General features: G+C 42.4%; 2 protein-coding genes across 2 annotated transcripts; one reads left to right on the forward strand and one right to left on the reverse strand.

Annotated features, from left to right (window-relative positions):
* On the forward strand, window positions 1-20,569 carry plekhh2 (pleckstrin homology domain containing, family H (with MyTH4 domain) member 2). Its single transcript, XM_076160967.1, has 30 exons — window positions 1-159; window positions 2,625-2,753; window positions 9,036-9,098; window positions 9,217-9,366; window positions 9,463-9,546; window positions 9,626-9,707; window positions 9,955-10,149; window positions 10,233-11,131; window positions 11,487-11,562; window positions 11,655-11,749; window positions 11,832-11,991; window positions 12,269-12,405; window positions 12,563-12,676; window positions 12,881-12,967; window positions 13,083-13,241; window positions 13,396-13,476; window positions 13,573-13,752; window positions 14,001-14,109; window positions 14,219-14,331; window positions 14,493-14,672; window positions 15,103-15,200; window positions 15,816-15,993; window positions 16,575-16,730; window positions 16,813-16,910; window positions 17,074-17,215; window positions 17,427-17,563; window positions 17,842-17,971; window positions 18,154-18,240; window positions 18,473-18,622; window positions 18,772-20,569. The coding sequence occupies exons 1-30, from the start codon at window positions 130-132 to the stop codon at window positions 18,955-18,957; spliced, it is 4,485 nt and encodes a 1,494-aa protein (XP_076017082.1). The 5' UTR covers window positions 1-129; the 3' UTR covers window positions 18,958-20,569.
* Window positions 20,570-21,944: 1,375 nt separating this feature from the next.
* On the reverse strand, window positions 21,945-24,886 carry epcam (epithelial cell adhesion molecule). Its single transcript, XM_076160964.1, has 9 exons — window positions 24,514-24,886; window positions 23,779-23,880; window positions 23,431-23,686; window positions 23,274-23,339; window positions 23,115-23,181; window positions 22,906-23,004; window positions 22,607-22,804; window positions 22,450-22,494; window positions 21,945-22,342 (listed from the first exon to the last, which is right to left on the reverse strand). The coding sequence occupies exons 1-9, from the start codon at window positions 24,572-24,574 to the stop codon at window positions 22,319-22,321; spliced, it is 918 nt and encodes a 305-aa protein (XP_076017079.1). The 5' UTR covers window positions 24,575-24,886; the 3' UTR covers window positions 21,945-22,318.
* Window positions 24,887-25,769: the final 883 nt, after the last annotated feature.

Genomic DNA, 25,769 nt, shown 5'->3' on the forward strand with positions numbered 1-25,769 from the left:
CCGAGTGCTGAAATGAAAAACTCTGAGCGCGACAGAAATCCATCATTTTACAAATGAATTCGGATTTTTTTCCAAGGTTTAATTTGAGATATACGGCTGCTGGAGTCGACATGGCGTGAAGTCCCGCGTATGGTTTCCTTGCAACAAACATTCCCAAAGGTAAGTTGAGAAACTAAGATGAAAATTGACGGTTGTCATTAAAAGGTAACGGAAGAGGGATTTGTATCCAAACGAGGCTGTTTTCGTTTTCTTCTTAAACTTTATACGTTTCTCTCCATTTACTGTTATTTAGTATTGTCGCGATGTGAAAATGTCGATTTTATGGAGGATGAATGGCTGTGAAAAAGTTCGAAATTTTCAGTTTTTGTATTCCGTTTTCTAATTAAACGAAACTAGAGCCCCATAAAAGTGTATAGAGTGGTATTTGAGGTGAATTATGAGTATATATGGGATTGTTGTGGTGTCAGAAGTTAACAAAATAAAGTTGAATATGGTCTCTAGATGTGTACAACTGCTTCGTAGACAAATGTTATATGTTATAGCAAGTTATTATAAAACAAAAGATAATTGTTGAGAGCCACAAAAACATACTTTTATACAGTTATCTTCTCATAAATATAAACAGTAAACAATATGGCTTAAATGGCTCTTTGTTTTACTACATCACTGGTACAGCGAGCAGTCAGACACACACTGTGGCATGCTGTCTGTGTACACTGACATTAGTTAACAGGAAGTAAGTGGGAGAAAGAAGGAGACAGGCAGGCAGACAGACAGAGAGACAGGTAGACAGAGGGCCATGGTTTAGGTGTTAAACGGCCTAAAATGTTCTCCACCCACCACTTCGTCATCACTGTGGAGTGATGACGAAGGAATGTAAGTGGACAGGGAATGATTTAGGGGGCAGAAAATGAACCAAATCATATCTAGAATCTAGAAAATGGACTGAAAGTCTCATAGGATTTTATTGAATGGTGCCAAAAATGTACTTACATGGAAGTTCAGGGGGAGTGGAACTTCCACTGAAATGCCACAACAAATACAATGAGGTAACTGAGCATAGAACTGAATACACCAGAGACACCACAAGACCCATAATAATAAATTGATTTTATCACATACAACAGAGCATAAAGTCTTAAACTCTTGCCAAAGTCTAAAGCCAATTAAACTTTGTTGCATAGTTTTAACAAAAAACTGGGTTAAGTCTGTCTGAGCTCTAAGGTCATTGTAAAATGTGATTGTTTTTATAATTAATTGGAGGGATTATGTTTAGATTAGATCAATTATCCAACTGTAGCGCCAATCAAAACCTACAGTGTGTAACTTAAAAACAAAAGTAAAATTTTTCCATGTTAGGATGCCACACATTCTTATTGGTAACTTAATGGAGCAGGTATGAGATCTTATTCTTAACACACAGCTTTGTATAACTGTGCTGTAATATACATGAACTTAATTTCTGAAAGTCACTCATGTTGTTATGTTTTGTGGGGGGACAGCAGTTCTTTTTTTAAAAAACCTTAGTCAGTGTTTACCACAGCAAACAAGCAACAGAAATAAGCCCGCAGAGACTTCTTTATGGCCTTTCCCCACATATGTTTGCAGTCTCATTGTGCAGAGGCCAGGCGGGTAATGAGAGGTTATTACAGTGGAAGAGAAACCCAGACTTTCTACTATCTTCCTCCTCTTCCTCCTCCTCCTCCTTCTCTCCCCCTACCAGATTCCCATCTCTTTCTCTTTCACTCAATCTATCTTTCTCTGTCTACATCTGTTTTCTCTGGAAAGCGTGATGTAAGTCCGTCCCATGTGAATAGCAAGGGTGTCGAGGTGTTTTGGAGCAACAGCCCTGTTTTTCTGTTTGGACAGCACTTAGCGATACGCCCACTGCCCACATTGGTCCAGCTGGGCTCAACTCTGGAATATTTCAGGTGTCAGCTACTGGCAAAACTCCTGCACAACAACAGGCATCTCCTTTCCTGTCACTCCAATAGACAAATATTGCCGCATTATGATGAGAGAGGACTGTATGTAGGTTTGTCAGTCATTTGCCATTTATTTAACATCAGATGTGGTGCAGTCACTGTCATGTAGCTCCGATAAGATGACTATAATTATACTGCGATGGTCCCTGCTGCAAAGTCCCTGTCCTGAACACATTCTCAGATTATTTTCCAATTTTCTTGAGAGTCTCAATTCAGTGATTTCAGTGATTTGAAACTTAATACCAGGAGTTTTTCTGGCATGGCAATGACTAAACAATACCTGCACAAAAATTAAAGGTATTTCAAAGGTAATCAGTCAGTTTGAACTCAAACGTAATATAAGCAACCATCCATCCTGCCCTAGTGTCCTTGAGCAGGACATTGAAAACCCTGCCTTCATTAGTGCTCCTTTCTCACTTATAGTGGAAGAGAAAAGGATTTTATTCTATGTATACCTATGTATCCGTTTAGCTTACTGACCATCTCTCTAACTACAATGGACAAACAAAGTCTTATACTCATTAATCTTAATAGCTGCACACTCACAATATATTTGATCACATTAATAATTCCCAATGCAATGGAACGCACTGAAGAAAGGGTTTCTGATGTGTGTGTGTGTGTGTGTGTGTTCTATAGGGTTTTATGGCAGAAGGAGAGGAGACCATGGGCCAGGAGGACTGGAAGGAGAAGTGTATGGTCCTGGAGGCTCTGCTCATGAAATTCAGAGTGCAGATCATCAAGATACGAGAGCTCACAGCTGACAAGGTGAGCTAAAGCAAAGTTAATCCTGTAAATCAGTGTTATTGTTCATCTGCGACACATTAACTTTGAGCAGCAAATAGTCGCACATTCGCTTCTGGGCCTGGGACACTGCTGGTTTACTCTCTGTCAGCTCACACACATGATTTCAAAGTAGTTCCTGATGAGACAACAGGAATGAGAGTCACTGGTGTATCAAAACAAAACAAGCCTTGTCCGGCTTCCTGTATCACAAAGCAGATTTCCTTTTGCTGTGTCCTCTGCGCTGTTATCAAGCTTCATGCTGCTTCATGTCACAGCGGACAACTTCACTCAATCAGCATCCATTCAAACCGGCGGAGGAGTTTGTGACATCATTTTAGATCAGATGTAGCAGAGAGTGTGAGAAAGGTTACATTCTATTACTTTTCAGACGATACTTGTTAAGTTATTATCAAGCAGAGCAACAACTAAGAGGGATTTAACAAACAACCATAGTGGAATTCTCAAACCAGTAGTTACCAATTTTAGCTGCCTCACTGGATTAAATTGGCAATTAATTAGTAAAACACCAGTTATTTGTCTGAAATGTGATCCCATACCACTTTCCTAGTCTTAACCTGTATCTTATTCCAATCCTAACCTTAAAATGATTGCTGGGTATTACTGCATTTATCCAAATATGTCCTGGTGTTGGATTGTGTAGTTTTCATTTGGATAGTAGAGTAGAGTTGATCGTTCCTGGGAGAATAGCAATACAAAAATAGCAACGCTGCCTTAATGTTTTACTCAAGATGCTGGCAATTGTTTAAAATGACCGAACATTTAGTCTTCACAAGACCAGAAGTAGAGTAAACCAAACTCACACTCAGGCAGAGGTTCCTGGTGTGTCTAGTGGGCACAGAGCCGCTTTTCCCGCCCTGTTGGCCCCGCACTGGACCGGCCCATACTGTTCGGTGGCCTAGATCTGAGGCTGCTCTCCAGGGAGGCTGATTAGAGCTCAAATGTAAACAGCAGCCTGACCACAGGGCTCCACCACGAACTGCATGATGGGATTGACCCAGCTCCAGTCAATTACAGAGTCAGAGTGAGCTCAGCTGGACAGCAAAACAAACTCTGAGAAACTTGGAAGAGAAATTGTCTTTGGTGGGTTTTCTGCAGCACATGTGAAAGAGTTTCTGCATCATATTCTCAGACCGATCCGCCCTTTTGGCCAGGTTGAATTTAAACTACATTTAAAATAGTTTTACAGTCGACAACATACAACTCACTACATAAACTCAGAATAACACACAATGTGCCTCTGTGAAGCCACTGCTAAAGTATGTTGTGTTGAAATTCACCACAGCTTTTACTGTTTACTGTCTGTGTTTAGTTCACAAACCAAACTGCCTTGGGTGCAAAGTATAAACTGAATGAATATCACATAACATTTATTGAAATCACTGTAAAATTCTGTAAGATAATTATATTATAAGATCATTTGGCGTTGGAATACTGCAAATTAATTCTACAATGACCTCAGAACTGAACTGCATTCTATTGTTTTTATTGGAAAGATTTTTTTTTTTTGTTGTTTAATTTGTTCTTTTAATATCAAAGTATGCACACTACCCATGACTCCCTCTTACGGAATTACCATGTAGTTATTTTACTCGTGTAGGGTTGTTGCAGAATGACCCATGACCTTATGCGGGCTGACCTCCTGATGCAGTGAGATCATCGTGTTAACATTCAGACCCCTGCTGATGTTGTTTCTCTGCTCTGTGGCTCCCAGCGCCTCAGTCAGAGCTTGTTGTTTTAAAGCTGTGCGGGGGCACATGTACGTCACAACAAAATCCCCCTAATGTCTCACAGCGGGGACGGGCCTATAAATGGTCAGAGAGACATAATAAGACTGAATGGTGATTCACTCAGTTGTCTAGGCTGGCGTCCATTCATTGAAGCACGGCAACTTGTAGGTTCTGTTGTACTTGCACAGGTATACAGTAATTGCATGAGATGTCCAGGTAATATCATAAGAGTGTGTTGCTGTCTTTTCTTAAGTGTTGGACATAGTGGTGAACACCAGTACGGAAGAATTCTCTGGAAGAAATCAAAAGAATTGACCTCTATCAAGTCAATGGTGAACCCATCTAAAACTGCAACTGCAACTCAACAAAAAGTGTGTGCGGTCAAATAAATCAGTTTCTAAAACATCTTGGAAATGAATTAACTCAAACTTTGGTCGACTTGGCAAATTGCTGAAATCTTAGAAAGCCTTTGGTGGACATAAAAGAGAGAGCCGAGAGAAATGTAAAGAGAGAGAGAGAGGAGGAGGAAAAAATTGAAGCTTTGTGTAAAGATTGACCTGCCCTGGGGAGGAAATTCCCGGGTTAGTTAACTGTTAATGTGTGTGTGTGTGTGTGTGTGTGTGTGTGTGTGTGTGTGTGTGTGTGTGTGTGTGTTGCACAGGAAGTGAGCTTGCAAGCTTAAGCAGTCAGTCAGTCTCTGTGTGTGTGCACATGTTTGCATTCACGCGAAGTCATAATTAATTCCTAAAGCATTTTGACTCACAGATTGTGCTTAGAAGACGGATGTGTCTGTGTGTGTGTGTGTATGTGTGTGTCTGTGTGCAGGTATTTGGGAGTGGCGTTAGATTTGGCAAGAGGCCCCCCAGCTGTAACAGTAGGCCATGCATCTCACGGTGCCGACAAAGAGGCCATGTGTGTTAGATTTTCTCTGTCAGTTTACCGTTTTAACCTGGGATACTCACTGTCTCTCTCTAATCTGTCTGTCTGTCTGCCTAGGGAAAAGTCACCATTCTATATCCTATTAGTAAAGATTTTTATGACATAATTGTATCAACATGGATAATTTTCAACCTTCCGCTCTGGCACAGAAGAGATATTTAGAATTTATCCAGTGAAAAGATGGAGAAAATTCATTTTTAAAGACGAAATATAACAAGGAACATGCACACACATTCACATACACACACTCCCGCTTTCATGCATACCTACACACACACGCACGCTCACACACACACACACACACGCACACACGCACACATAAACCGCAAGGGGTGGAGTGGCATATTCTGGTTTGGCCTTCCACTCTGATTGATTCCACATTTGGAAAGAAACAAAATAGCCTCCCTACGGTGGCAGACAGGGTTTATGCACCATATGGACCAATCATGTAGCAGTTAATCTAGCTATCATTGAGGTATTCTACCTTTTCATGACTCTTAAAACGATGATGTGGTGAGTCCATCATCCTTCCCTGTGTGAACTGAAATCACAGCATAAAAGCATAAAACCCTTATCATGTTTTAGTTACAGTTCTCATTGACATTTGGCTATGAATAAATCTTAACTATAGTGGTTAGGGTGATGCTTGAGAGGATATCCTGTGGAAAATGGATCTAGCTTTAGTGTCTCTGCATCAAAGTAGGATTTTTGTACACAAACCTGCTGTTGAAGCAAAGTAAGAGAGTGAAGCACCGAGGGCCTCAGCAGTTATAGAAAGAGGCTTTGTGAGCTGGCGGCCTGGCTGTGGATGGAGCGGTGATGGGGGAGGGATGGAGTGAGAGAGAGAGAGAGAGTGGGAGAGAAAGAGAGAGAGGGAGGGAGAGAGAGAGGGGGGGAGAGAGCATGGGGAAGTTGGCCACATAGAGTCAGTTGTGGAATTCCAGGAATGGAAGTTGAACTGGAGTTTGCAGCGAATGACTGCAGAGGTAATAGGGCATTTTTCTGAGGTTATGAGGGCAGAGGTCTTTAATTCTAACTCCCAGCCTATTTCCAATATCATCTGTGATTTCTTTCTATGCCTCTAATTCCATTTTAAATAGCATTATGGCGCAACAGCACCCATCAACAGCAAGAAAATTATTATGATCAATGCCACATTTGAACACTTTCTCACTTTTCCACTGTGAACACAAAAAAAATCATAACCGATTAAGAATAATACGTTGGTTTTGTGAGCAAACTGCCACACACCCCACGAGTCCTCACCCTATATAAATTCACACAATGATCAGAACAGATGCGCAGACACGGCATGCACAGTCTCATCCACAGTCTCATCCACAGGAGAATATCATCAGACAGTGTGTGTTTATGGCTTTTTATATATTTTTATATATATATCCAGCGTGTGTGTGTGTGTATGTCGTCTCCAGCTGTAGCCTACAGGATACGTGCCCTGTAATTAACATGCTGCTCTCTGCCAGATGATATATCTTATTGAGAGAGGTACATGTGGTTTGTTGTTTGCGGGTACAGGGTTGGATCTATATAGAGAAGGCACTGAAAGTAAAGGGAGCGTGTGTGTGTGTGTGTTCCTGTCTGTGTGTGTGCTTTTGAGAGATACATTAGTCTTTTTTATATCTGTTTTGATCAGATAAGTAGGTTTTATTGGCAAAACAAATGTGTGTGCTGTGGGTACTTTTAAATTAAATGAAAATTATAAAATCACATCAGAAGTCGAATACAAAAACAAATGAATCATCTGGAAGCTAAAAAGTATTTTGGAATTTTGGATACAACACTATCTTCAGAGATTGAGTTGGAAGTGATCCGGTCCAAATGTGCAAAGGAAAGAGAGAATACACACACAGTCAGCATCATTTTCAGGCCAGCTCTTCCAAAACCCCTTTTAGAATCAGATTCTCCAAATTCTCTTTGAAATGAATGAATCAACCACACAGAAGCCTCGCAGCAAAGTGACTTACAGTGGAAACAGTGAGCGCCTCTTGTTGGGTGTGGCTGCTTTTGGACTGAGCTGGTTCCAGTTCTTCTGGTCCCTGGAACTTCACATGGGCAACAGGGGGAAACCTGGAGCGCCGCCATGCCAGTTTCCATTGGCTAAATTCACACAGCAGCTGAATGCAGTTTTCACTCTTCATAGCAAGGTTGAATTCTGTTCAAATTCACTCTTTGTTGGTTATGAAACACGGCAGCAGTCACACAAACTAATCTCAGTGTTGCACTCTACGTGATTTTTTACGAGCGGGCCCAAGATCAAAACTCAGACTCGTCACCATGCCAACCTTTCATCTGAGCAGAGGACTAATCAAATTAAGTGAAAACACCTGTGTGAGCATGTCGGCCCCTATTGGCCACTACGCTTTGCAATAAAATGTGATGTCATTATCCGAACACCTTATCTGGATATTGACAGTCAACCTTGCATTAATATTGATCCTTGTTTTACTTTTTCATTTATATTATCCCTAAAAATGTATTTCAACAGTCACAGATCTAGATTGCGAAGACTTTACAGTGGTGGTTATACTGTATAATTGCTCCGCAGACATTCCTACATATTTCCCTCCAAAAAGCTGCTGAGGTTTTCAAGAGTTTCCCCTAAAAGACACTGATTTTCCTGCTCTTCCTCGCGCTGTGGAATTTCAGAGGAATGTTGCTCATGAAGTCATCTCTCTCCCATTCCCACAGGGAGTAGCCTCACTGGGTCTATTTCAATTGTTACACCGGTGAACGTGTCGTGGTCTATTTGTGTATGCGTATGTGTGTGTGTGTGTGTGTGTGTGGTTGTGTATACGTGTGCTTTAGTCAACGTGTGACATCTGTGTGACCTGTAGGTGTGACTGTGGTTTTAACACTCTCATACCAGGTTCCAAATGATCTCTCTGATCTTCGTACACAAAGAGCTGCCTGTATCTTTATAGATATGACACCTCATCATCATCAACACCATCATGTAACTGATGATGGCGCAGGTGTTTTATGGAGCTTAAAACAGTTCAGAGGTGTTGTAAATGAACTAATGTAGCCTTTTCTGGCCAACAAAGTCCGTGCTGCATTTTGTATAGTTACTGCCGATATGTGGAACTTGAAATAGTTTAATGAATCAGATTTTTTGCCCATGTTGCACATAATTCAATAATCAGGTATAGTTCCATTATGCACTTTGAATATCTTCACTTTGGAGTCACAAAATATTAAGAATCTGTAAGAGCAGACAGAAAGCATGCAGTGTTATCTGGAGTGGCCTGTTTCATTTCTAGCATGCAGCACTTTCAGTCTTTATTTGGTGCTGTTGTTTCTGGCTTTAGACTGAATTGGATTTCATATTTCACCTCTTGTGGGTACAAAAACATTCAGGATGGAAGAGCTGCAGGGAAACTGCTTTCAGATCCCACAGCCCAGGTGAAGTAATAGGATGTGTCACTGTATATCTCATTTATGGATGGGCATATATCGTATTATTATGAGTTAGAATAGCAAGAAATACACAAATGAGAAGGAATAAGAAGGGAGAAAAACAGGTGATCAAATCAAATCAAATCTCCATCTCTCCTAGATTCAGCAGCTGGAGACACAGGTGATCGATGCAGAAAAACGAGCTTTCACCGCACACCAGCAGGTAAAGACCCAAACAGCAGCACAGTTCACTCAGTGCCGCTTTCTGAGATACACCTGTACAATCCAATACAATCTAACCTGCCATATATTTTTGTCTATGCTCATGCATTTTGGTTTAGGTGCAATGGATGGAGGAGAAGCTGAAGGCACCAGATGGACAATCCGGGGACTCAGAGGTGTGTTTGTTTCAACAGTGCCAGGACCTGCAAAATCTGTTGCAGGAGAAGGAGGAGGTCATTGCTCTGCTGGAGCAGCAAGTGGAGGAGCAGGTAAACACACCATCATACTCAGTCAATTCCATCTCTCTGAATATTCTTTGTTATGTCGTCTAAAGAAACACCTCCCCCTTTGTCTTCATCCTCCAGAAACAGATCCGTATTCAGGATGCTAAAACTGTGGAGGAGAAAGCAGCTAAGATCAAAGAATGGGTGATGATGAAGCTGTCAGAGGTACATGAATTATGACATTAATTATCCATGAAACGGATCTCTTTTGATGAATGTTTTTTGAATCATGATTACTCCTCAGTTTGAGGTGGAGAATGCTGCAATGAGAGAAACCAACAAGCAACAGGACGCTCAGATTGTGGAGCTGCAGAAACAAATAGAAGGTGAAGTCCTTTTGAGGCCTAAATCATGCATGACATCATCATTCATGTACATCTTTGATACAATTTGGTGGAACTGATATTGAAATGTAGATCAAGAGATCAAATTGGGAAACGGGAAATTACTTAGAAATTGTATTATGTTATCATCAAAGCACGCAGACAAAGAGATACATGCAAGCATAAACGTATCCATATGCCCTCTGATACTGTTACAGTGTGGGTAAGTGGGTGTTTGTGTGTGTTCCAGCCTTGGAGCAGAAGACTGGTGCTGCTGGAGGAGGACTTCTGTCCAGGCCAGGGGAGGCTCAGCGTCTCAGCAGTCTGACCTTTGGCTGTTTCCAGGTTAGGGGAAAGAGCCCTCAGGTGCTCACCGGTCCAGCACCCTCACAGAGGACCCTGAGCACACAGCCTGAGGGAGAGACAGAGGGCAGAGAGAACACTGGTAAGACCTTAGGGACACTTAGCTCCAAAGCTATGGGGTTAAACCTTATTGGATATTGATTGTGACTTGTTTTTCTTTAACAGAGAGGAGTAGTAAGCGGACAGCAGCACCCTCGGGGACAGACGCTGATATCCAGACTGGACTTCCGAGCATTTCCCTGGAGGATGACAGTGCATCTGAAAGTATTGGCGAGCACACATGTGGACGTGAGTCTCGTGGTGTCTCCTCTGTGCTCTCCAGTGCTGCATCAGAGGGGGAGGGAGGAGTAGTGTGTGAGGGTGTAGGAGTGGGTGAAGTGTGCACTCTCCAATTCAGCCGCCCCGGCAGCGAGGCCTACCTGACAGCGTCTGATGACAGTAGCTCCCTATTTGATGACGACATGCAGCGTGCAGAGCGCCCTGCATTCAGCCACTTAGGGTTGATCGACGGGCTGCTGGGAGGTGGTAAGGAGGAGGAGGGGACACAAGGGTCCAAGCTGGCAGACTGCACCTCAGAGGAGCTAAACAAACGTTTCCAATCACAGAGTCTTGACTCCTCCTCATCCTCGAGTGAACCTAACACCCCCAGCCCCATCCTCACACTAGCCCTCACCCCTAAACGGCCCAACCCGCCCCAGGACCCCAGGGACAACCCTGCCTCACCCAAACATCCCAGGCTTCGGACCCCAACTGGGTTTGGGTTGACTGTTGCTGTGGCCAAGAAGCACCTGAGCCAGCCGCCAATCAGCACTGAGGCAGCTCATGGAAAAACACGTAACGCCCTCAGCATGTTGCGCCCCCTTCGGCCACAGGAAACTGACCTAGACCAGGAAACGGGCAGGGAAACGCCTCCTCGTTTCCCTCCCAGTTCACAAACTTTACCCACCTTCCCGCCCTTGCCAGCCTTACCTGCTCCAGCTGAAACTGGTGCGGAGCCAGACTGTGACAGCTCTGTACCCGGCAACAAGCCCCCAACTCCCCCTCTGCACAGACTCCCTTCCTGGGTAAGAATGTCCAGTGTGTACTATAATTTGAGACTGGTATGCATGATAAAAGAACAACATCCGTGTTAGTGGACTGAACCGCCTGACGTCAATATACGTAGTTTCTTGACCTTTCTTGACCTTTAACTGATTATTTAACTAATTTCTTTCATGCTTTTCATTCCATACACATCACGTCAGAAATGAATGGCCTAATGTTCCGATTTCTAGCAATCGCAATGCCATCTGCTGCTGAGGTGCCCATCCTCAACAGCATTCACATACTCTTAATATGCTTCCATGATTTTCATAACGTTCCAGCAAACATAAGATTAAAATGTAGTAATTCGGCTGATTAATTGAAGTTTTTCTGCAGGAAAGTCGTATCTATGCGGTGGCCAAATCAGGAATCAGACTGTCTGAGACGTCCTGCTCCGACCCTGCCAGCAAAGGTAATACAGTGGTAAAAGGAGGAAACTGAGAACCACTGGCAGGTTGCAAGTACAGAGGAGTTTAAATGTCTAACTGCACTGTCATGTTCCAGATCTCTCTCTCCAGTCCTCCTACCCTGCCTTTGTGCTTTACACCTCCCTCATCTATAAAAACATGACGACTCCAGTTTACTCCACACTGAAGGGGGTAAGCAGAGCGTATGTGTTTGTGTGTGTTGGTGAATACTGTACAGATTGTGCATTTACCCCTGACCTCACCTTTGTTACAGAAAGCCACTCTTTTGAGTAGCAGTCCATTGTCAGATGAATCGTCCAGCTCCGAGGAGTCTTCAAGCTCAGGAGAGGAAGACGGCTCTTTCTGCAGCTCCCATACCTCCTCCAACTCCCACAAGGACAGCAACCCGGGCAGTCCGCGTTCCCTTAAGAGAGGTACAGCAAACACATAAGTGATCAGTCTGGATTCTCACAACATTAAAAGGGAAATATGTTCTTGCATGTTAGAGCTGATGAATGAGATTATGTTATTTAATTATAAGAGTTAGAGTTAGAGTTTTTTGTTTTATTCTAAAGGTACCAACATTTCCTGACACAATTTTTTGCTATGACATACACACACACACACACACACACACACACACACACACACATCCTGATGCTGAACAAAGCCCATTGTTGTGTAAACCCTTTTTTACCACTTTTTCCCCAGCTGTGTCCATGTCATCCATGACATCAGAGAGCGACTATGCCATTCCTCCCGATGCCTACTCCACTGACACAGAGTGCTCTGAGCCGGAGCAGAAACTCCCCAAGACCTGCTCTTCAGCCAGCGACAACGGCAAGAGTGTAAGGCTGCTCAGTCTCTCAGTCTACACGGATGCACAGATGTGTGAGGAGACATGACTGGTCATACACAGCCAGAGCGTGTGGCCTGACACGTAAATCTCCGAAATTGAAAATCTGTATGAGATCTACACAGAATGACCTGTGTTTTATTTTGAAGGAGCCAATGGAGAAGTCAGGCTACCTATTAAAGATGATAAAGACTTGGAAGAAAACCTGGAAGAGACGTTGGTTTGTCCTTAAAGATGGAGAACTACTTTACTACAAGTCACCTGTGAGTTATAATTCCTAATTTTATATGTAGCTGCTTTTTTTACAGGTTTTTAAAATGTTGCTTTTGAATGATTTTGAATTATGAGCATATTACAAACGTAAATCCAGTAATCAAGCTTTACTCCATAGATGCAGGAGTCTATAAATGTAAGATTATCAGACCTGTTTCCTTGTTTATATTGAATCTTTATCCATTCTGCGGCAGAGCGATGTGATCAGGAGACCTCAGGGTCAGATCGAGGTCAATGCCACCAGCAGCATCACCCGTGGAGATGGGAAACAGGTTCTGCAGGTATTCAACCCTGCTTTGATTTAAGATGTTCAGACCAACATTAGACGTCTGCCATCATTGAAAATAAGATCTTCCCTTTTACCTGCTGCTTTTTTTCCTTTGTGCCTGTGTGTAGATAGTGACAGGGAAGCGGGTTTACCACCTGAAGGCTGACTCTCCCAACCTGCTGGAGGAGTGGCTGAGGGTCCTACAGAGTGTCCTGCGGGTGAAGGCTGCCAGTCCTCTCTTTACTCAGCCAGATATTCGCCCCGGCATGAAGGGACTGCTCATCAAGGTCCCACAGTCACATTATCCTTAGCAGTGTATCTTTAATAACAAACACAAGCTAAGCAAACATCCCCATATCCCCACTTGTGCATATCATACTGTACGTACTCACTACTCATTTCACTACAGTTACTGAATATTGTACTCTCTTTGTATGGTAGGTCAAACATGGCTACTCCAAGAGGGTTTGGTGTGCTCTGATAGGCAAAACACTGTACTACTTCCGCAGCCAAGAAGACAAGGTAAAATTCAACTGCACTGTAATGCTCCCAGTCTTCAAACCAGAGGAAAGAATTTACAGAATGTGTGTGTCTGTGTGTGTGTGTTTCCCTTTTCAGTTCCCACTGGGCCAGATTAAACTGTGGGAGGCCAGAGTGGAGGAGGTGGACAAATCCCACGATTCTGACGAGGACCTGAAGGCGTGTGGGTGGGGCTCACAGGTCGCCCCCTTCACCATCACTATCCATCCACAGGAGCAAGGACCCACCTACCTACTCATTGAATCCCGCCACGAAAAGGTCAGAGGTCAAATTGAGGCAGGAGGCGGACAGTATTAGTGCACGACTTTCCCTCGTGCTGGTTCAGCATTTGTCATATTGTAAAAGTATTATCATGGCAAATAATCCAATATATTGCGAAATCTTTCTGTACAGCCAAACATTGTGATCAGAAATGGATGGGGAAGATCTAAGTTTGATGTTTGTTGGTTCTGTGTTTGTTTTGTCTACCTTTGTGATCACTGATGTTAATATGTGTGACTTTATAGGATGCATGGCTGTATCATCTAGCTGTGGCAGCGGGCACCACAGTGGGTAAAGTGGGTACTGAGTTTGAACAGCTGGTGGGGAAACTTTTCCACCTGGATGGAGATCCGAGTGAGTACCATTGTCATGACAACATCCTCGTGGCTTGAGAGGCAAAAAAACAGTATCTTGTAGTTAGTCTCTCTCTCTCTTTCTCTCTCTCTCTCTCTCTCTCTCTCAGACTCTCAGATTTGGAGACACCCTGTATTGTGTTTCAGCAAGGAGGCTCTGTCATCTCCTCTCACCACTCTACCTTCACAGGCCCTGCAGACAGAGGCTGTTAAACTCTTTAAGGTACAAACACATGCACACCCATACAGTAGATCCATCTGTACAAACATCAGCATCAAAATCAATTATAGTAACATCTCCAACTGCTAGGCTCAGAATTGACCAGTCAAGCCAAGTTCCTAACCTTTTAACCTTTTAACCGGTCAACAATCATCTATCCTCAGACCTGTCAGCTGTTCATCAATGTAGCCATTGATGCCCCGGCCATTGACTACCACGTTTCACTGGCCCAGAGCGCCTTACAGGTGTGTCTGGCTCATCCTGAGCTTCAGAACGAGTTCTTCTGCCAGCTCATCAAGCAGACCCGCAGGAGGCAGCCACATGGTCATCCAGGGCCCTTGCAGGTACATGCTCTCACCACACGGTGGCAGCAGTTGTATTTGCTATTAGTTGGAACGCTGACATTTTGAAGTGGAACTACAGGTCCGTCTGAATCTTCTAGACGTACAGAGTAAATGGGTATAATAACTACTCATTTACTTGACTTAAGCTAAGATATAGGACGTATGTCAACAACTGCAATTAGGAGTCCTTGCTCTCTTTTTAACACCACATCACAGGTTTTACATAAAACAAAAGCACACCACCTGACCATCTGATGCTTAAAGTCCTCATCAAATAAATGAATTCAAATCCTCTCCTGCAGTACAAACACAATACAACAGAGGGCAGACATGCAGCCAACCGCCCAAATCAAAGCTGATTATAGTTTTTGTAGATTGTTCTGTTTGTAATGAGATAGGTAACAATGTGTGTGTGTGGGTCATTCTATAGGGCTGGCAGTTCCTGGCCTTGTGTGTCGGCCTGTTTCTCCCTCAGCATCCATTTCTCTGGCTGCTCCAGGTTCATCTCAAAAGACATGGAGACTCCAGGTGAGGAAGGAAGTACGAGGTGCCCTGAACTTAACTAAAACTTCACAGTCACAATTCAACATGTCAGCTAAAACCACTGCAACAATATAAATCACATCATGTCAGGAACTCTTGTAATCTTGCATTGGGACTACAAATGTATGCAGCTTTTTGTGTAGTCAGCGTTAAAGCATACACATAATAGATTCAAGGATAAGCCTCGATCTATATTCCCCTGAGTTGACTTAAAACTATTTAGAACTCTTTAGTGTTTTCTGGAAAGCCACACTTCGTCAGCGATATGGTTGAGTGACGAAACAGACATTTCATTATCAAAGAAGTGTAGTTATTGCTCCGCACATCATTTGTCTGCGTGTCTTTTTCCCTTTTCCATACACAAATGTAATGCAAATACCTTGAATATTTGAATAGGGTTTGGCTTATATTTCCAGCACTTCCATCAAGGGCTACATGTAGGATGGATGAATTCATTTTAAGCAATGTAGTGAAATGTATAATTTACCCATCCAAGCATAATTCCAATGTCCCAAATCTGACAAAACTATGTGATAGACTTTTGTGATTTAATTCCAATTGTTATGTTGTTAAGTTGTCACTGTATCATGGCGCCCCCAGGACAGAGGTGGGTAAGTACGCCATCTACTGCCAGCGTTCTCTGGAGCGGAAGCAGCAGAAGGGTGAGAGGCAGGCCAGGCCATCCCGTATGGAAATCCTGTCCATCCTACTTAGGAATCCCTACCACCATTCACTTCCCTTCAGCGTCCCCGTTCACTTCCTCAATAACACGTACCAGGTATACCGCCACATCACACACATCTTTAATCTGCCGTGCACATGTTCACTCTCTGCTCAACTGCACCACATAGCAAACACAGCTGCCACAGCCATTGCTGCAGCTGCACTGGTTGCAGGTACGATCACCGTTCTAGCGTGTCGTCAGATTGACCTCAACCCAGAATCACTGTGCGGAACTTTGTCACTCCCTGCATTTATTAATACCATAAATCGGTGGCAAATACTGTAAATGCAGAACAGATACTACAATTGTTTCTTTGTGTGTAAAGAAAGAAAAGGGAAGTGACTGCAAAGGACACAAAACACAAAGTGCCAGTCGATGCTTATACTGTTTATGTCATGTACTGGAAATGTCGATAACTTAACTACTTATAGTTTCACATACATGATCACAGGTGTTTTCCATGGATGCGGCACATGGTTTCCAGGTTAAACTCTTGAAACGAAAGCATAACCTAACGAAAGCATAACTCTAACCAAACACACAAAGATTCTGGCACAAACGTCTCAATACGTTCCCAAACACATGAAGCAGGAATCGACATCGCTCTCCTGAACTCACACAGGTTCTTTCCACAGGTTGTGAGCTTCGATGCGTCGACCACAGTCGATGAGTTCCAGTGTCGCCTCAACCAGGACACCGGCATCAGAAAAACAGGGCAGTCTGGGTTCAGCTTGTTCACTGATGACCCGACTGGACGAGAGCTGGAACACTGCCTGCTAGGAGGCATCAAGGTGGTGCATCTCTTATTCACGATGATCAATCACTGGTTGATTTCAAGTCCTACGCCTTCAACTTCTCTTATACCATCCACAGATTTGTGACATCATCTCCAAATGGGAGCAAGCCTCGAAGGAGCAGCACACTGGCAAGTCTGAGAACACCCGGACCGTTAGACTTACCTACAAGAGCAGGTAGAGGATGGAACCAACTGTTTCCTCACATCTTGTTTTTTACTTTTTGTTCGTGTATTTATGTGTGTGTTGTATTTGTATTCCCCCATCTGGTCTGTCCCTTATCCCCTCCTTCTATTTCTCTTTGTCTATCTTTTTCTCTTGCACCTCGCCACCCCCCCAGGCTGTATTTCTCTCTCCAGGTGAGAGGGGAGTCGGAGAGGGAGAGGTTGCTGCTGGCCTATCAGACCAATGAGGCCATCGTAGTGGGACACTTTCCTGTCAACAAGGAACTGGCTATGGAAATGGCTGCCCTGCTAGCTCAGGTCCAGGCTTCATTTCATCTCAATCTCAGTTCAACTAAGCGATGAATTAATGCATTTGATATATTTTGATGCCTGTAAAAAATAGTAAAAAAAAGAAATTACATTGGTTTCTGCAATTATCAATTCATTATTTAAAAAAGAAAAAAAGAAAATGAAACCAAAGTACACTGGACAGTTTCATTTTGACTGAAGTGCATGTAATACTCATCAGGTAGAGTTTGGGGATTTCGAGCGTCCGTTCTCTGCTCCTGGATCAGCCCAGACCAAGTCTAACCAAACCCTGAAGCAGGTTCTGGAGAGATTCTATCCTAAACATTACCGCAGGACTACATCTGAGGACCAACGCAGGTACTGCAACACGCCAGCAGCTGTACGTCCAATTCCTAGTATGCATGAATTGGCTCATTTCCTCCCAAACAAACAGTAACTCCATCTGTTCATATAGTAATAGTTAAATATGCCAGGAAGGTTTTTATACTGTATATCTAATCGGCTCAAACTCTGTAAAGTGAAGGAATAAACAACAGCAAACTTCACCCAGGTGTCCAATATCTGTCTACAAAGTAACACCGCTGATATACTGAGACAAGCAATTCACATAATGGCCTTTCCCATATCTCGCTCAGACAACTAGTACAACGTCTCTCCGCACGCTGGGCTTCACTCAGGGGGCGAAGTCCGTCTGAGTGTGTAAGGATCTACCTGACCGTGGCCAGGAAGTGGACGTTCTTTGGCGCCAAACTGCTGGAGGCCGAGGTGAGCTGTAATCTCTTAAAGCTGTATGAATCTTATCAGCCCGAGAACAAATGAACGAACAAAGTTTGCTCAGAAATAGAACACGACCTAACATAAACAACAAATACATTCAGTTTGATTCCATCAAAATTTGATCCAAACTGATCATTTCCTCCTTTTCTTGTTTGTCTCTGTGATTTTAGTCCATCACCCCCTCTCCAGAGCAGGGTGTTCGTGTCTGGTTGGCGGTGCATGAAGACGGTATCAGCGTGTTGGAGCACAGTTCTATCGTAAGCATCTGCAATCTGCTTCTCTCTTTGTCTTCTCATTAGTTTGCCCTGTTGACTTGCAAACATTGCAGTTCAATTAAATGAGAAATCACTGGTGTTTAGACACCATGCAACCCTAAGTTAAGAAGCTTGCGTATGCCCAACTGTTTAAATACCTTGGTGTTTGAATTTAAATGTAATGACAATGTTGCTCCATGATACATTACATATAAAGCCATGTGTGTCTCTGCAGAAGCCTCTAGTGTCCCACCCTTACAAGAACCTGATGACGTTTGGAGGCTGCAATCAAGATTTCATGCTTGTGGTGGGACAGAGCATCGGGACCAACGCCACCAAGGACAAACCTACAGAGAAGCACCTGTTTGCTATGGACCCCTCCAAGGTTAGAGGAGGGAGCTACATGATGCTTAATGTCACTAATTATACATTCTGATTTATGAAAACAAGTCAAGGCACTTCAGTCAAACCCGAGTGTCAACAAGGTGAGTATAATTAAATCCCAATTAATACTTTGGTTTGTTTGCTTGACAGATCAGGGAGGTCACCCTGCTCATCTCCAGTTACATCAACAGCGCTCATCAGCAGAAGGCCGCCGCCCACCACCTCTCTGCCCCGGCTCTAATGGTGGCTCAGCCTGTCAGTCTGAAGAGTAAAGAGCTGAGAAGCAAATCCCCACCAGTAACGGGCCGTCCCAGCAAAGCCCCCACGCTCCTGTGAATGAATGAAAACGGCAAAACATGATTTATTTAGATCTCATCGAGCTGCCCTTTTATCTTATTTGACTTTGGAATGTTTATTGCTGCACTAGGCAAGATTTTATAGAAATCCCACCTCTCCGATCAATCTGAGGCCCTGTAAATTCACTTTATTTGTCCGAGGCTAATCTACGTAATGGACATTCCCCTGCTTACTGTTACTGTGTCTTTAACCTGTAAGCTGTTAACCTCCTTCAATGTTACCTAGTGCAGCATTAAGTGTGTTTCTCGCAGAGAAAATGTTCAAGTTCCGAGAGATTTTTAAAAAGGTACAACGATGTTAACAGCTCAGATTTATTTTACGAACTCTAACGACATTTTTTATCTTTCAAGTGTATTTTGTGTGTTGACACCAAAAGAAAAGTCAACATTATTTATTGACAGACTGAGATGGTGTTGTGAAATGACTAATTAATCTTTGCTGTCTGGTACTTTTCCTTTTGTAAAGGTGCAGTTTGAGGATTTGTAGAAGAATGTCGTACGCTTAAGTAAGAACTAATTTAGAGAACATTCAACTTTTAATGCCTTTTCATAGAAACACGTAATATCAGGAAAGAAAATGACGTTTTTATATACCTGCAGAATATAGTAACATCCGAAATTGAAGAACACTGTTAAAGAATCTAAAATATAGCTCTTCTGATATTGATTATTGTGTTTGTAAATGTGATCGATGTGCTGTAAATGAGGCAAGTTGGATCTACTGGCAAAGACTATAAAGGAAAACTTTGTTGCACCCTACTTCTTTAGTAAATGAATAGCCAGGAGAGCTGTGAAACGTTAATCGTGTTGAAATACTTCCTCTCGGTGGGACAATATCCAATATAGCTAGGAGATTCCGCTTTACTGTGTGGTATCAGTTTGTTTCAGGAAGCACAGTGTTTCGATTTGGTTGATGATACTAAGAGGATGTGATCAATGAGGAAAGAAAGGGTTGGTGGAAGTGTGTGCACGTTTTTGAAATGGTTTAAGAGGAAAAGGATGTTCTCTCTGTTCCGAGTGTTGTTTTTTTTACGTAATACAGAATCTGCCAGTGTGATCTGATAGGTTCAGATATTCTTACACAATTACAACAAACATAAACTGGAAAAACAGGAATCATTTTGTCTTCATACTAGGAACGATAAAAGAGTACAACTGTTTTAGTATTACTGTAAATCTACACACAGCAATTGTTTGAAGTAGAGTAAAGCATTATATTTATTTGTCATCTGGAATACTTTTTATTTAAAACATCCTTATAATTATTGTAATTATTGTGCAAGCCTGACGCTTAAATAAACAACCATGGAAAACAAGTTATAGTTTCCTCTGAAGTTATAAATACTCCCTGAGAGAATCTTCTCAGCCATTCAAAACAATAATCCATGCATTATGTGAAACTATCATTAAGATGGGGATTTCACAATCTATCCCACAGAAACTATTACACACACAGAGACCCACACACAAAACCAGTGACACAGTTGTTCCTCGTTTCTCCTCCCCCGTGTCCTCATTGGTGCACATGTGACTGACGTGCTGATACCTGCAATAGGTGCCTGTCAGGAACTCACACACCCTCATTCCAAAAGTCCTCCATAGAATAGGGAGGGGGGGAGGGCGTTATATGACACCCAACCTGTCTGAACTAGTTAGAGACATGCTTTTGTGTGTATCGCCATGGAGAGGAAGGACAGGAGAGGAAGGGCTGGGTGAGGTAAAAGGGAACAAAAACAAACAAAATCGCCCATGTTTGCATTATAAAAATACAATATGTGTATTCATACTGTACATATAGTATATATACATACTATGTTTATACTGAACTTATACATTTCACCATCAATTATTGGTTTACATTTGTGTAGATTTGTAAAGGTGTGTTAAATATTGTTATTAAAGAGTCTGTCCTTTTTTTACCAGGGACTGCCAGCTCCACCACTCAACCATGTTGTGACAGGACAGCCAAAGTTACACTGCTTTGCCCTAAGGTTCCACACATTGCAACACACACGCACCATTCTTTACAGTTGGATTCCAATTCTCAAAAAAAAACATTTTTCTCTAGACCTACTTTTGACAAAGCTGGAGTTTCACCTGATTTCACTGTGCTTGCCGGTGAGTTATGGTTTAGTTGTGAAACAGGTCCCTGCCCAGTCCCTTCAGTATTTGTTGTGAACATACAGCACGATTCATGAGTGCAGTCCTGACAGACAGGTTTGACATGATGCTGCACAGTTTCACAGAGAAAGACAGAAATGACTTGCCGCCTTACTCTACACAAACAGGTGTTGACTTTAGTATCTACATACAGCAACACCGTCTCCGTCATCAGTATCACCAACACATAGTTCAGATTACACACATACACTTGCTGTCTCAGCTGTTTACACATTACATAAACATGACGAGATCTAATTATGCTATTCCTTCTTGATCATCCAAGGTCACAAATTGTTGGCCATTTGTGTATTTGAAAATACTTCCAAATGTTTTAAACGTGACCGATGTAACGCAGGGATCACAGCCGTTTCGAGGGCAAATAAGGTAGCAACACATGCGACACGCGGCTGCCACACCCATTCTGACTCACCTGGGAGGACGAAAGACACCAACACAACAGCCATGTAGACAAGAGGCAGTTTAACCCTCCATTTTCCTCCACATCAAAGCAGCCATCTTATAGCATTTGAAAGGAAGGGACAGCACCCTTTTCAATGGCAAGGATTTCAATAGGAGGTTTTGTGATTTTGACTTTTATAGTTGGGAATCCTGTTAATTTAAATTTGTCACAAGTGAAGAATTGTTTCAGAGCTACCAACATGCAAAATAGGTTCCCATAGAACGCCACCTCACACAACCCCCCTCCCCCAAACTACCTGCAGTACTTTTCCACAGTGGGAAGAGCACCTGGTCCATAAACAGAACAGCCAACAACAACAAACCCAATGTCAAGCAAACACACAGTTAGACATTGAAATCACTTTTATTAAAAACAGTTCAACAATACACACATCAGTAAGAAACTGTACAATCTACGACATGGTATTAAATCAACTCCAAACAAACATTAAAATTCGGCATATGTGGGGCGTGTTTTTTTTTTAAAAAGCCCAGATCTTTATGGCATATAGATGGGGATGATGCTCAGGACTTTACAATTTATAAATAAAATGATTGTTCCAATAGTGCCGACAACACACAAAAAAAAAAAAAAAGTTGATTGTTCCTTTACAATCTGCATCCGTCAAGTAAAATGTAGAAAATGGCACACTCCCACAGTAAATAAGTTCATCCAGATACCAGGCTGACCCCTCTGACTCCCCACGGTGATGAAGGCTTTACATGGCATCCAGCTCTCTGGGCTGAAATTGAAGATAAAGACAGAAAGAGTCAAATACTTTAGAATCCAAAGCAGCCATTTCAACAGAGAGCAATTCATACAATTTGAGAAAATTCCACATTAACTCACCTCTGCCTTGGCATACTGCTGCTGCTGTCTCCTCCTGGCAAAGAACTAAGGACACAAGGAAATAATAATTAGGATTAATGTGTAGAACAAATGCTACTCACACAGCTATGATCATGGTTATCGTGCTAAATGTGTAAGAACAAAGAGAAGCACTCACCAGGATCAGCAGGCCAGCAACCACAGCCAGCACCACCACCACAATGACAGCAATGATTCCACCAGTCAGGGCCTTCATGGTGAATGTTGGGGGCACCTCATCCACATAGTACACCAGGATATTCTCCATCTCCAGCTTCTGGCTGTCCACAACGGGCTCGAATTTGGCCTGCTCGTTGAACAGGGGCAGAATCTTCACCTACAGGAGAAGATGACACAAAAAGGACACGGTTGTGTGAGTGGGACTCTCTTTCGAACCTTCCAACCATAGAATGATGAGTGAAAAATGCTTGGACATACATCTTTCTCCATGTAGTAGGCCAAATGAGTCAGGTCACTCTTGCGCTCTCCCATTGGCTTCTTCACATCCACCACAATCAGGCGGGCATCAGCGTCATACTGCAGAATGGCAGATAGGTTAGTATTCATCCAAAAGGGGTACTTTCTTTTCATGTATTTCTCTAAAATGCAACAATGACAAGTCTTGAATAAGCCACGCCCTCACTCACCTCGATGTCCTTGACCAGGTCCTTGTTAAAGTTTTGATAGCGGGTGTGGATGGCATCTGCAATGGCCCTGCACAAAGGAAAGGGGCAGTCATTATATTAAACAGAAATTCTGACAATGACAAAGGTTTTAGACTGTAAACAGCCTGTAAATATGCTTACTGCTTCAGCTTGCCAACATCCACTGGCTTTGACACTGCTTTGTGTGTCAGCTGCAGCCGAATCCAGCTAGAAAAGGAAACAAGATAGTAAAGATTTAACTGTTGTACACCATTCACCCACACTCTAGCATTGTACTTTAATGAAATAAAACACTTACTAGGTCTCCACATGCTCGCACTTGACGCTTGAGTCACCTTTGTCAGAACGACGAACACCGGCACTGTTGACACACCAGCATTCAGTGCCATTGCACTGCTTGGCCCTGAATTTGCCGTCATTTTCACACTCTGGGTCATAGATGCCGTCGTTGTCAACAAAAGCAGTCTCCACTGGCTTTCCTCCAAGTGTACGGGTGTCCAGACCCTTGGAAGCTCTGTACATCTCAGCCTTCATCAAGTAGCACTTGGGAACCACTAGGGATGGGGAAGAGGCTTGTTAAACTCAAGAACAACACCCCACTACAAAGTGAAGGGTTTCTTAAGTCAAATAAACATCTTGTACTTACATTTTTTGCAGTCCACATTTTGTTTCATATTGGCGCCAATCAGAAGGGTACATTGGCACGGAGGACCTTCACAGGTGCCCCACTTCATAGTGTCACATTTACCTGTACAGAAAACACATAACATGTTACTATTAATGAATGAATTCGATTTCCAAACCAAAAAGCTAAACAAAGCATATACTCCCATCACCAGCCCCTTTAAGTGCGTTTTAAAATGAGGCTTACACAATCACAACCGCATAAATCGTTGAAAACATCAAATTGTTCCTCTTTAATATATTCAGTCATTGTGTTCGCACTGACGACATGGAACTCCCTCATAATATTGGGAAATATTGCTTAAGTACGTTTTGCTGTTAGATAACCATGTCACATTAATAATAAGCTTAATAATGCTCTGTTCAATGTGTTAGATTAAGCTTTGTCTCCTAGCCCTATAAACATAAGAGGGCCAAGTCCAACAGGTGGTGCAGCAGGTTTGCTCACTGCTGGGCGTTGGTTTCAGGTATCATCGAGGTCCCTTGAAAGCGGGACTAAACCCTCCCAACCCCCACTCTGCACCGAAACCCACTGCGTTTACGAGCTGAACTGCTTCTAATCTCACTTTGGACACACACTCCCACTAAATATATAATATACACTTTTAATTAAACAGTTTTAATTAAATTCACCAAAGTTGAACCCCACCCCGCCAAAGGTTAAATCTACAAACCGTGTTTAAATCAAACTACTTACAGCTTTGAGCTGAGGCTCCTACAGCCAGGGTGGCGAGGAGGAGAGCGATCCACATTTTCATGTTCAACGAAGAAATATAAGCCTTAAATGAGGAAATATGCAGGTTTCCCTTGTTGGCTTTGTATCCGTCCGTCGTCTACAAAGCTCAGAGCCGGAGTAAAAGTAGAATGCAGGCGCACAGACTTCCTTTTCTTCCCGCAGGTGTGTCCCGGTCAAACCTGTTTGTTGAGAAACGTAACCACTGCCGTTCACCAGGTAAACAAAGAAGCACTACTAATCACCAAAATTATTAATAGGAAGTAATTTAGTTTATAAAGCGAACTAAATGTTATTCCCGTTTGGTTGTTGCTGCCTAACTGATAGAGAGACGTTTGCTACTAAATTTATAAGATTTCCAGTCTCATGACGTCAGTCTAATTTTAATACGGAAGGCGGAGTTGGAGGTGAACGCACCTTATTTCCGTTGTGTCCATATTTGGTTTCTGTTCTCGCTCTTGCCTTTTTGATTTTATTAAACTTTCAGTCGTTAATGATTGTGTCTTCTCCACGAATGTATATCGTCCCTTTGAGTGAATAATCATAATAAAGTTACTCCAATGTTCAGATATCCTTGAGATCTTGATTATTTCTATAATGTTCTGCCAAGAGTTTGTGATACAAACCTTTTTATTCTTAAAGGTGTACATAAGAATGCTTAATATATACATTTTATTGAATCATATATTTGGACATACATCTACATTCATCAGCTATTAAACTTCATCTACATTAACGCTTGTGGCTTTGCAGGGTTGTAAACTCTTATTTTATATCATACTGTTAAAATGTCTTATGTACAACGTGGTGATACAAATACACCCAAAACAACCAATGTGATGTAAATATGGCAAGCATCTTACAAGACTGAAACCAGAGGTTGTGAAAACAGAACATGTCTCAGGTATGTGAGTCACACATGGCTGGATGACACACCTGAGTCACAGCTTCAGGCCTCGTGATCATCCTCTGTCAGCTAAATATAAAATACACTACTGCACTGGAAGGCAAATCAAATCAAATATATTTCCTTCTTTCTTTCTTTCTTTCTTTCTTTCTTTCTTTCTTTCTTTCTTTCTTTCTTTCTTTCTTTCTTTCTTTCTTTCTTCTTCCTTCCTTTCTTTCTTTCTTTCTTTCTTTCTTTCTTTCTACATTCACAAGATTGTTATCTAGAGCATCAACATGGCGAAAACACTGTTAAGTTCAATTATTGTCAGTTG

The sequence above is a fragment of the Genypterus blacodes genome, unplaced genomic scaffold (genome assembly GCF_046128005.1).
Source record: "Genypterus blacodes isolate CSIRO-AG114 ecotype Tasmania unplaced genomic scaffold, CSIRO-AGI_Gbla_v1 ptg000108l_1, whole genome shotgun sequence".
NCBI classification, from domain to species: Eukaryota; Metazoa; Chordata; class Actinopteri; order Ophidiiformes; family Ophidiidae; genus Genypterus; species Genypterus blacodes.